The sequence below is a fragment of the Rhinatrema bivittatum genome, chromosome 15 (assembly GCF_901001135.1).
Source record: "Rhinatrema bivittatum chromosome 15, aRhiBiv1.1, whole genome shotgun sequence".
Taxonomy (NCBI): domain Eukaryota; kingdom Metazoa; phylum Chordata; class Amphibia; order Gymnophiona; family Rhinatrematidae; genus Rhinatrema; species Rhinatrema bivittatum.
This window is the reverse complement of record NC_042629.1, coordinates 75,882,721-75,895,049: the sequence shown is the minus strand read 5'-3', so window position 1 is coordinate 75,895,049 and position 12,329 is coordinate 75,882,721. Positions and strand designations below refer to the sequence as shown.

General features: G+C 45.4%; 1 protein-coding gene across 21 annotated transcripts in view; it reads left to right on the top strand.

Annotated features, from left to right (window-relative positions):
• TTLL10 (tubulin tyrosine ligase like 10) overlaps window positions 1-12,329 on the top strand; it is a 307,814-nt gene that overhangs the window by 201,416 nt on the left and 94,069 nt on the right. For 9 of the 21 annotated variants that reach the window (XM_029578076.1, XM_029578075.1, XM_029578077.1 and 6 more), the window contains 4 exons: window positions 4,794-4,931; window positions 5,770-5,886; window positions 9,902-9,995; window positions 10,428-12,167. In XM_029578076.1, coding sequence (XP_029433936.1) covers window positions 4,794-4,931; window positions 5,770-5,886; window positions 9,902-9,995; window positions 10,428-11,176 — 1,098 coding nt within the window. In that variant the 3' untranslated portion in view covers window positions 11,177-12,167. Of the gene's footprint in view, window positions 1-4,793; window positions 4,932-5,769; window positions 5,887-9,901; window positions 9,996-10,427; window positions 12,168-12,329 lie in introns of those variants that run through there. The other 12 variants (XR_003852784.1, XR_003852783.1, XR_003852786.1 and 9 more) reach the window with 7 other exon arrangements.

The window sequence follows — 12,329 nt, the reverse complement described above, 5'->3', positions numbered from 1 at the left end:
ATAAGGGCTTGTAGGGTGGTTCTAAAGTCGTTGAAATGCAGGATGGGTTTGAGTTTTTTGAGGGTGTGTAGTTTGTAGTAACAGTCTTTGATGGTGGAGGTGATAAATTTCTGAAGGTTGAATTGGGGGTCAAGTGTGACACCTAGGTCTCTTACGGTTTGGGAGAAAGTGGGGAGGGGCGAGTTGGCTGAAAGAGTAGGTAAGGAGTTGATGGCTTGAGGTGAGATGATCATGAGTTCAGTTTTATTAGGGTTGAGGGCTAGGTTGAGTTGGGTAAGGAGCTGGTTGATGGATGTGAGGGCATTGTCCCATCTTTTTAGGGCATTGGAGATGGAATCAGTTATGGGTATTAGGACCTGTACATCGTCTGCGTAGACAAAGTGTGGGAGACTGAGATTTTAGAGAAGCTGGCAAAGGGGGAGGAGGTATATGTTAAAGAGGGTGGATGATAGTGAGGAGCCTTGAGGTACGCCCCTTGTGATGTCGATTGGTTCGGATTCATGGTTTTCAATTTTTACCTTGAAGTGTCTATCACTAATGTAAGATTTGAACCAGCGAAGTGGAGTCCCAGCAATGCCTATGTCAGCTAGCCTATCAAGTAGAATAGAGTGGTTGATAGTATCGAAGGCTGCTGAGATGTCTAACATGGCTAGGATGAATGTGTGACCTTTGTCAAAGCCTTTGATGACAGCGTCTGTGAGGGAGAGAAGAAGCGTTTCAGTGCTGAAACGCTTTCTAAAGCCGTGTTGTGATGGGTAAAGTATTTGGTGTTGGTCTAAGTAGTTTCAGAGTTGGGTGTTGACGGTTTTTTCAAGGATTTTAGCGACAAAAGGAAGGTTGGAGATAGGGCGATAGTTGGACAAGTCGGAAGGATCCAGTTTCGGTTTCTTGAGAATGGGTTTGACTATGGCTAGTTTGAGCTGTGTAGGAACATCTCCAGTGGAAGTGGAGGTGTTGATAATATCTGCTAGCGGTTGGGAGATGCTGTCAGTAATGGTCAAAAGCATTTTAGAAGGGATCAAATCATAGGGGTGGGAGGAGGGACGCATCTTCTTAAGTATAGTAGCGATTTCAGAGGGGGAGGTGTTTTCGAATGTGTCCATTTTGAAGTCAATTACTTTGGGGGTAGAATTGGTCGGTGGGGGCGTAGGAGGAAAGCGGGATGCAATAGTGGCAATCTTATTGTGGAAATAATGGGCGAGTAGGTTGCATTTGGTTTTAGGGTCCTCGCATGGTGAAGTCGTTGGGGATGTCTTGGTGAGGTTCGAGATAAGGGAGAAACAGGGCTCTTGGGTTGAATTGAAAGTCGTGGATTTTGGAGGCATAGTGGTCACGTTTGGCTTTGAGGGTGTTGGTTCTGGAGTCGTGTAGTAGGGTTTTGTATTTGGCGAGTTGCTTGGCAGATGGGTCTTTGCGCCATATTTTTTCTTGTGTTCTGAGAATGTGTTTTTGTAGTTTTAGTTCAGGGGTGTACCAGGGTTGCTTAGTTTTTGTGGAAGGCTGGATCTCTTTAGTTATTAAAGGGCAGAGTTTGTTAGCTGTGTCTTCGGTGATATGGTTCCATGTGGTTAAGGCTGTTTGGGCCTTAACCACTAACTGCAATAACCACCCCCTCTGGCAACAAATTCCAGAGCTTTATTGTGCGTTGAGTGAAAAAGAATTTTCTCCGATTAGTCTTAAATGTGCCTCTTGCTAACTTCATGAAATGCCCCCTAGTCCTTCTATTATCCGAAAGAGTAAATAACCGATTCACATCTACTCGTTCTAGACCTCTCATGATTTTAAACACCTCTATCATATCCCCCCTCAGCCGTCTCTTCTCCAAGCTGAACAGCCCTAACCTCTTCAGCCTTTCCTCATAGGGGAGCTGTTCCATCCCCTTTATCATTTTGGTCGCCCTTCTCTGTACCTTCTCCATCGCAACTATATCTTTTTTGAGATGCGGCGATCAGAATTGGCTGTAATCTTTGTTACAAGCAGAGTAAAGCAGGGGGCTTGGTAACAGCATGATAATATCCCGCTGCCTCGCACACAAGTTCTTTGGGGTTTTTGAAGCTGAGTGATAGATCTTTGCAATGTATCTTGGCTCTTGCATAAGGCTACAGCAGGGGAACTCTGTCACCTGGGGAACCACATAGCCCCTGCGTTGGATTCATAACATCACCTGCTAGATGATTTTGAGCTGACTCTGGGATTAATTAGGTCGTGAAACGAACTTCTCACAACCCTCCCCTCAGAGCTGTGCATGGTTGTTTGCCTGCCAGAAGTATTATGTTAGGCTCCCTGTGCACAGTCCATTCCTTGTGGTATTGTGAAGTAGTCGGACATGAATGACAACAGTCTTGTGCCAGACCAGGGGGAGGCACTGAAAAGCCAAGACATGAAAGAGAGAGCCCTCTGCTACACTCATATACAGTTAATATTGTATTTCTTTATTTATAATAATTTCTATTCCACCCAATTTCCAGTCGGATTACATCCAAATGGCAGATTAAATTTAATGTGGATAAGTGCAAGGTGATGCATATAGGGAAAAATAACCCATGCTATAATTACACAATGTTGGGTTCCATATTAGGTGCTACCACCCAGGAAAGAGATCTAGGCGTCATAGTGGATAATACTTTAAAATCGTCGGCTCAGTGTGCTGCAGCAGTCAAAAAAGCAAACAGAATGTTAGGAATTATTAGAAAGGGAATGGTTAATAAAACAGAAAATGTCATAATGCCTCTATATCGCTCCATGGTGAGACTGCACCTTGAGTACTGTGTACAATTCTTGTCGCCGCATCTCAAAAAAGATATAATTGTGATGGAGAAGGTACAGAGAAGGGCAACCAAAATGATAAAGGGGATGGAACAGCTCCCCTATGAGGAAAGGCTGAAGAGGTTAGGGTGTTCAGCTTGGAGAAGAGACGGCTGAGGGGGGGGAATATGATAGAGGTCTTTAAAATCATGAGAGGTCTAGAACGGGTAAATGTGAATTGGTTATTTACACTTTCAGATAATAGAAGGAATAGGGGGCACTCCATGAAGTTAGCAAGTAGCACATTTAAAACTATTCGGAGAAAATTCTTTTTCACTCAATGCACAATTAAGCTTTGGAATTTGTTGCCAGAGGATGTGGTTAGTGCAGTTAGTGTAGCTGGGTTCAAAAAAGGTTTGGATAAGTTCTTGGAGGAGAAGTCCATTACCTGCTATTAATCAAGTTTACTTAGGGAATAGCCACTGCTATTAATTGCATCAGTAGCATGGGATCTTCTTAGTGTTTGGGTAATTGCCAGGTTCTTGTGGCCTGGATTGGCCTCTGTTGGAAACAGGATGCTGGGCTTGATGGACCCTTGGTCTGACCCAGCATGGCAATTTCTTATGTACATAGAAAACTGATTACTGAGATATAAGGTTATAGGGCCTAGCTAGGTATGACAGATTTGTAGGCGGAATGTTTTACATGGACGCAGCAAACTGATCTTAGTGGATAGACCTCAGGAGTCTGGGGCTTACTCTATGATCAGCAGTTAAAAAAATAGAAAAGCATACAGGGCATTAAAGAATCGCTGTAATCCCATCTTGGGCCCATCCTTTCCAATCTCCCCAGTAACCAAAAGGAGTTGTTAACAAAAAGAAAGAAAAGAGGAAGTCTTGATGATAATTTAGCATGTGAGAGCCAGGACGTCTCTGGACGAAGCCTCCAGCACCCTGATGCCCCCCTCCAATGATGCAGCTTCTCAGATGTGCTCTTTAGTGCACAGCATCTCCCAGTGAAGCATAAAGCACCTGCAGGTGTGAGAATTCTGGTAGGAGCGAAAGCAACCGAGCACATAAAACCAATACTGCATCAGTTATACTGGCTCCCAGTCAAAAGCAGGATAAAGTCCAAAGCTCTCGACTTCATCTTCAAATGCATGAGTAAACAGACCTCAGAGTACCTATCTCAACAAGAGAACTCCGGCCCTGCCAGATCATCCAGTACTAGAAGCCTTCGGCTGCTAAGCACAAATATTTGGCGTAAGATTCCACCTTCAGCCCTGCTCCCTCACTTTCACAGCTAAAGAATGGCTCTTCTTCCTGGCAGAAACCTCCGTCCGCTGACCTAACCACCGAGGCCTCGTGACTACCTATCTTTAACAAGGCCATGAGCCACACACGTTGGCTTCTTACTGCTGTGCTAACTGGGAATTTCAAATTAACTGTATAGTAATTCAATTGGTATTGTAAATGAGTCTGCTTCCCTGCCACTCTCTGCGTGCCCCTCAGCCCAGCTCCACCAGACTCTCTCCCTCCTCCCCACACTCTTCCTCCAGCTTATCTCCCCAACACTCATGCTCTCTCCCCCTCCAGCACTCTCCCAGTCAGATTCAATACCCTTTTGCCTTTTCCATCAGGCAGCCTCAACTCCTACCCCCATCCCTCCAAGCTGCTTCCTTCCCTCTCCCCTTCTGACCCCCCTCTGGATCAACCATTCTGATTTCTTCTGGCACGAGGCCTTACAGCAACTTTGAACCATGCGGTACCTGAGCTCCCAGGCTGTTAAAATTGCATAGGAGCTCAGATACCAAGAGAAATGCAGTGCAGATAGAAACCAGGAAAGGTGGGGGAGAGAGTCAGGGGGTCAAAGCTAGGGCTCCCGGGCCTTACAGTGGTAGAGTGAGCTTTGAGGTGCTGTCTGTGTCAGCCCATTGCCTTAGTCTCTGAAGTGGCAGTCACTCAGCCTAGTGCAGCCCCATCTCCAGGGGCAACTGGCAATACTTTCTCCCAGTAGAAGTAATTGCCCTCTCTGCCTCCACCCACCAGTACATGCAGAAGAAGCACCCACAGTACAAAGAAATGAAGGAGGACACGGTGTGGAGCATGGAGCGCTTTAACATGTACATTAATGAGAAGTTTGTGGCTACGGGGCTGCCTGAGGACTGGGTCCTGAACTTATTCACGGTGAGTACATGCAGGCACAGCTGTAATTGGGAGGTAGGGCTGCATCTCTCCAGAGAGCCCAGCATGCCTTCTCCTCACCATGTCAACAGCTCCCTGAGCGCTTTCTCTTAGCAAGCAAGGTGCCAGTGCCAGTTCCTTCCTGGCACGTTTACCCTCTGCTACCTTATTCCACTTCTGTCCCGTTGAGCCAGTCTCGCAGAATGGAAGTGGAATTAGTCATAAATAGCCCAAAGCTTCAGATTGGACTTATGTGGCTTCGTGGGCTGCCCCATGTGTGCATGCTGCCACTTTCTGCATGGATGTCCACGTCCAGACCTTCAGAAATCAAGAGGGCACCTGGAAATGTTTTCACTGGCCCCAGGGAATGCCTCTTGCTAGTGCAGATAAATGGGCACAGCCCCCAAACTGATTTTCAACCTCAAGTCCTTAAAAACCTAGCCCATCCTAGGAATCGGGAGGCCCAGCTTTGCTTCTTTTCTTCTAATTACGACCCAGATAAGCCATCTTGCTGGATTTTGCCACTGGTCTCCCTCTTGCTGTTTTTATCTGTTTTATCCACTCTACTTCATTATGTAAAGTTCTGCTTTTACTGATACAATTAATATGCACTGGGAAATTAGTGGCAACTCCCCTCCCCCATGTCTCCAGACCCTTATTTCTAATAAAAGAAAACCATCAAGTGACATTGCCCACAGGAGTTTGGGCTGCAAATGCTGAGAAGGCTTAGGGAGTGTAAAGTGGGAGAGGTGTCGGGCTCTTGTCGTCTTGACCAGCTTCTGCCTTTTGTCTTGCACTGGCTCCTTGCTAGAAGCTAAGCCTGTTCTTGTTCTCCTCGCAGAAGAGAATGCAGCAGATCATGATGCAGTGCTTCCTGGCTGTCAAATCCAAGCTGGAATGCAAATTAGGTTACTTTGACCTCATTGGCTGCGATTTCCTCATCGATGAAGAGTTTAAGGTACAATACAATATTATTTACATGCGTTCTAATCTCTCCTCTTTGTTTGTGAAGAGACAAAGTGTTGGCTTTCTGCACTCATGAGTAGCAGTGAGTATTTTAGGACAAATCCAGTAAAGCATTATTGCACCTCCAACAGATCTTGTGCATGTGCAAGCCATTATGGATGTGTTTAGCCTCTTTCCTCTGGTTATTGGAAGTGAATGCTTCCTCTAAAGCTGACTTCTAGGAGTCGTCCAGTGCTGGGCTCCATAGTTCTTGGGTTTTTTTTCATTGAGAGAAGGGGACATGAGGGTGGTGGTGTGAGTGGCCATAGCTCTTCTGAAACTCCCCTCACTAAGGAGAGACAGTGAGTGTGTACATCAGCACGTGCCTGTACACCTGCATTACCTTGTCTCACTAAACTGGGTCTGAGATCCCTGTACTTGGAGGTAAAGACAACTCCTTCATAGGACACTGGATGAAGGTGACGAGAGAGTCAGACAGAGAAGCCCTGGGTCCCAGCTTTAAGTGGCAGCAGAGAGCAGAGTCGGCCCATGTGGAGGGAGCTGCGCATCAGAGCCATTGTGCAGTGGCGATGCAGGAAAGTGCTGGCTCTAGCTGCACTTAGGCCTCTGCTTGTTGTGCTTTTGGACGCTTGTTGCTTAGCAGAAACGGGGCCAATCAAATGCCAACACACAGTCACATTAGCAGAGAATCGGCGGGGAAATGAATTCCTGCCAGGTTGCCCGAGCTTTGAGGACAAAGGTCCCTTTGTCCAGGAAGTGAATGGGAAGGCAAGTAAATGGCAGAGACCTTGTGACTAGCACATCTCCAGTTTCATCTCATTGTTTTCTGCAGCATTGGCAAGCAACTCTGCTGCACATAAGCCTTAAATAGACGGGGAGCTCCAGTATCATTCTCTTGTGCCAGTCCCTGTGTGCTTAATTAAAAGGCTGAGATCCTCTGACTCTGCAAATGGTACCCATCCAGGATGTCTTTAAATATTTGCAAATCTGGGTCTTTCTTGTACTGACCAGCTGATGACATGGCTTGTTAAATATTGATATACCAAGTATTCTGCTTTTGTATGCTGCCATATAAACTGTCTTTGCACACACACAAACCATTTAAGGGAGGTCTGGCAGGTTAATTAGGCTGACGCACTCTCAGCACCAGGGTTCCACACCCTTTCCACAATAATCCCTCCTCTTCCTCATTCACATTCAGGCCAATATAGTAAAGACGTGTGGAAAATGGCTGCTCAGTGTTGAGCGCCTGCTTTCCTAACGTGCGCCCAGCCACCTCTCCTGGGAGCACAATACAATATTTAAATGAGGGGTTGCGCTAAAAAGGAGGCGCTAGGGAAAATTGTGCCCATAGCGCTTCCTTGGCAGTGGAAGCCCAGGAGAGGTGGCCGTCAGCAGGTTAGGAAAATGGACACTCAATTTTACGAGCATCTGTTTTTCTAATGTGTACAGCGATGGGTAAGGAAAATGGACGCACACAACATCGATGATCCTTATTCCTTCTCTTTTACATTATACAGCAGTACTGAAATGCACACAGCACTGATGATCTTTATTCTTTCTCTTTCACACTATACAGCAATGCTGAGGTGCACACAGCATGGATGATCCTTATTCCTTCTCTTTCACACTATACAGCAATGCTGAGGTGCACACAGCATGCATGATCCTTATTCCTTCTCTTTTACATTATACAGCAGTACTGAAATGCACACAGCACTGATGATCTTTATTCTTTCTCTTTCACACTATACAGCAATGCTGAGGTGCACACAGCATGGATGATCCTTATTCCTTCTCTTTCACATTATACAGCAGTACTGAAATGCACACAGCACTGATGATCTTTATTCTTTCTCTTTCACACTATACAGCAATGCTGAGGTGCACACAGCATGGATGATCCTTATTCCTTCTCTTTCACATTATACAGCACTGCTGAGGTGCACACAGCATGCATGATCCTTATTCCTTCTCTTTTACATTATACAGCAGTACTGAAATGCACACAGCACTGATGATCTTTATTCTTTCTCTTTCACATTATACAGCACTGCTGAGGTGCACACAGCATGCATGATCCTTATTCCTTCTCTTTCACATTATACAGCACTGCTGAGGTGCACACAGCATGCATGATCCTTATTCCTTCTCTTTTACATTATACAGCAGTACTGAAATGCACACAGCACTGATGATCTTTATTCTTTCTCTTTCACACTATACAGCAATGCTGAGGTGCACACAGCATGGATGATCCTTATTCCTTCTCTTTCACATTATACAGCAGTACTGAAATGCACACAGCACTGATGATCTTTATTCTTTCTCTTTCACACTATATAGCAATGCTGAGGTGCACACAGCATGGATGATCCTTATTCCTTCTCTTTCACATTATACAGCACTGCTGAGGTGCACACAGCATGCATGATCCTTATTCCTTCTCTTTTACATTATACAGCAGTACTGAAATGCACACAGCACTGATGATCTTTATTCTTTCTCTTTCACACTGTACAGCAATGCTGAGGTGCACACAGCATGGATGATCCTTATTCCTTCTCTTTCACATTATAGAGCACTGCTGAGGTGCACACAGCATGGATGATCCTTATTCCTTCTCTTTCACACTATACAGCAATGCTGAGGTGCACACAGCATGCATGATCCTTATTCCTTCTCTTTCACATTATAGAGCACTGCTGAGGTGCACACAGCATGGATGATCCTTATTCCTTCTCTTTCACATTATACAGCACTGCTGAGGTGCACACAGCATGGATGATCCTTATTCCTTCTCTTTCACATTATACAGCACTGCTGAGGTGCACACAGCATGGATGATCCTTATTCCTTCTCTTTCACATTATACAGCACTGCTGAGGTGCACACAGCATGGATGATCCTTATTCCTTCTCTTTCACATTATAGAGCACTGCTGAGGTGCACCCAGCATGGATGATCCTTATTCCTTCTCTTTCACATTATACAGCACTGCTGAGGTGCACACAGCATGGATGATCCTTATTCCTTCTCTTTCACATTATAGAGCACTGCTGAGGTGCACACAGCATGGATGATCCTGTATTAAAAGGAGTTGCCATTCCTTTCTTGCTTTCTGGTGCAGACTTTTCGGGCTTCTACTATCAGTGATAGAATGGATTAATGGCCCCTGCCTTTACAGATGTGTTTCTTTCTTGAGGGCCTCCACACTTGCTTTTTCTCTGGCTTTTCCAAGAGAGAGACTGTGCTGGCGCTTCAGAAAATCATCTCTGATGCTCCTACGCCCTCTGCTGGTACCCACCCTTTTACTAAAATCCTCCTGGGTACTGTGCCAATTCCAAAGGACATTGCAAATATATAAAATCAAGGAAGGCAATATTCAAATACTGGATAAGTTGTCGGCAGATGGAGGTGGGGCTGCTTAGCTGGATAAGTTGTCAGATAACAGCAAACGGATATGACTTCTCCACCCAAGCGGGGCTTGCTAAGGGGCTATTGACTTGAGCAGCATAGCCATGTTGCTCAATATCCGGCTAACTTAGATAACCGGCTAGGTTTTGAATATCTAATCCATGTTTCTTTTCTTTCATATTCAGCAGCCAGGGATTTAGGGAAAAGGGAAATGAGTATTTTGGTGAGGAGGTAGCTGGCTCTTCTTTGTGCCTCTGAAAGTCATGAACCCTTTAGTTTGTTGTTTTGAAGTATAATTTGGCAGAAGTGGGTATATGTGTGTGTGTATCACATACTCTCTCAGCCAGGGCACTATAAGTCCTAGTTTAAGGAGTGGATACAAATAACATTTCATTTTGAAAAGGAAGTCTCTGATTCAGTTCCTTCAGCTTCAGGGCCGATTCGATTCATGCAGGGGTAGGGAATTCAGATCTAAATCTGCATGCAAGGGGTAAAACCAGGGCTGCCTCACTCTGTGCACCGTCGGATGAGCTTTTGCTTTGCTGTTCTAGGACACTTTGCTGCTCTTTGTAAATCCTTGTGTTTTGCAGGTGTGGGTTCTGGAAATGAACTGTAATCCGGCACTGCATACAAACTGCCAGGTGCTGAAGGACATTATCCCTTCTGTGGTGAACGAAACCCTGGGTGAGCACTTTTTATTAGCTGGGGACAAGATGCCAAAAGACAAACAAATCCAGGAGTCATGGTTGCAGGTCATTACAGATAACCCATTCCAGTCCTGATTACATGAATGGGTTTGTGGAAGTACCACAAGTCCAGCATTGAGAGCCTGAAGTCACCTGCTAGTTGTCTGAGGAATGCATTCTTTAGTAATGTTTAGTGCCATATAGACAGAATATATTGATCTGTAAAACAGGGAGCCTTCGCAGTACAGCTGCCCTCAGAGAGGTAGCCTTGTAGAACTTTTTAATGTATAGAGAAGGCTTCCAGAATTCAGTCAGATGGTAGCCGCTTTTTACAGGGTCAGGACAATGCCGTTAAGTCATTCTTTTGTACTAAATTGGGAAGGAAAATACTGGAATTGAGTAATTCATTATGCCTGTTTTTGCATCCTAGATTTGTCTCTGGAGATTTTCCACAAAAGCCTGAAAGGACAGCGTGTCTTACCGCTAGAGACACAGAGAAGTTTTGTGCTGCTGTATAATGGGGAATTTCCAGAGCAAAGCCTGAAATTCACACGGCTTAAACCATCTGTGAGTGCCCCCAAGATCCAAAGATCTTCCAAGCCTGAGGGTGACATAGAATCAGTGCTGAAGGCATCCAAGGAGCTGGATAGGCCTCAGAAGGCAATAGTCGCCTCCACAAGGATCAGCAATGCAACCAAACCCAACCCAAAAAGGTTTCCCCAGAAAATTACCCTCTCACTGCCCAATGTCCAGATATTAGAACTCAAAGCTGGTTCTGAAAAATTCAAAGGCAGGATGGAATCTCCAGTCAGCAACCTATGTATGACTAAGAAGACACTCCCTGACGAGCCGGACAAAGATAACCACGCTGTGGCTGTGCCTCTGCTGATGGAGCAATCTCTCCCCATTCCTCATCCTCTCAGAGTCCTGAGAAACAAATCTCCATTGACCAGAAAAGGCTGCAACACCCTGTCTGCCCTCACCTATCAAGACTTCACGCTGCAGCTCCAGTCCAGGATCTCGGGTGGCAAGTATTCCTCTGAACTCAGCATCAACCGGTACAGCTTAGCCCCAAGCCAGTACCATGCCAGGGCCATGAGGCTCGCCCTCGAGAAGGCAGCGGGTGCAGTGGATGCCGCAGACGAGGAAACTGAGCCCGTGTCACAGTGTGGCGCTTAGCCCATGGCCACCCTGAAAGCATTTCTGAAATCTATGATGTTGTTCTATGAGGGCCAAAAAAAGATCCAAACCTCACCACTGAAATTTTATAGTGGTTTAATGGGCTCTCACACCACACACACTTATTGCACACAGCCAAAACCCTCTCCTGCTGCACATGTAGGTTGCGAGGACTGGGGATAGAGGCCACCTCACAGAGGTAGAAATGGCGACTTTTCCATACATTGTCAATGAATCCATGCTCCCCTGCAGAGCCTCAGGAAGTTAGGCCTGTACTTTACAAACACAGCCCTGTATATGTTTAGTTTTTAGGTTGAGCGTCATCTTCTAAACTATGGCCATATACAAGTATAAAATCACTTCTGTGATATATGGAATATAAAGTAGCTTTTTCTGTGTCACACTGAGCAGGAGAATCCCTTTTTTGTGTCTGGTAGAAGAATCCAATGTCCTTGCTTTGCTTTCGCAGATCCCATGTTACGAGGGAGAGCTGCTGTATCCTTCAGGCCTGATTAAGGTTTTGTGCAAAAGGAGTGGATAAACCTGCAAGCCAGTTTTTGGTTGGGCTTCTTTGCCCCAGGGATTTAATTTCCTGCAACTTCTGGAAAAGCAAACAAAAATCGCAGGGAAAAGCCGTAAGTAAAAAATTATCTCCCTTCCCGAAGTTGCAGGAAGTTAATTCCTTTCCAGCTCTTTCAGGTTTGCATACTTTTGCTCAAAATATCCATGGTGGCCCATCATGTGTTTTGTCTGAGAAAAGGTGAGTGCAATAATCATGTGCGCAGGACCCAGCGCAGGAGCAGTGAATGTCCTCACCATCCCTGATTAGCCCCTCTGGAAGCCGCTCCAGGGATCTGAGCAGCTGGCTCCCACTTTGCCTTCTTCAGAGAAGATTTAATGGCATGTATTTTTGTTATCACCAACCAGTTGCTCTTGTACTCAGCGTGGTCTGCTTGCCTAGTAGTAAATAAAGTTGCTTTTTCTACCTTCATAGCCGCCGAGTTTTGTTTGAATTTTTATGGATGTTTGGGCACTGGGAGAGTGGCTTCAGAACTTGGAGTAACTAAGCTGAAACCTAATCACATTGTACCCCATTCTGTGTCTATAGACAATGTCGTTATTAAATAACACCCATATCTCTTTGCATTTTTAT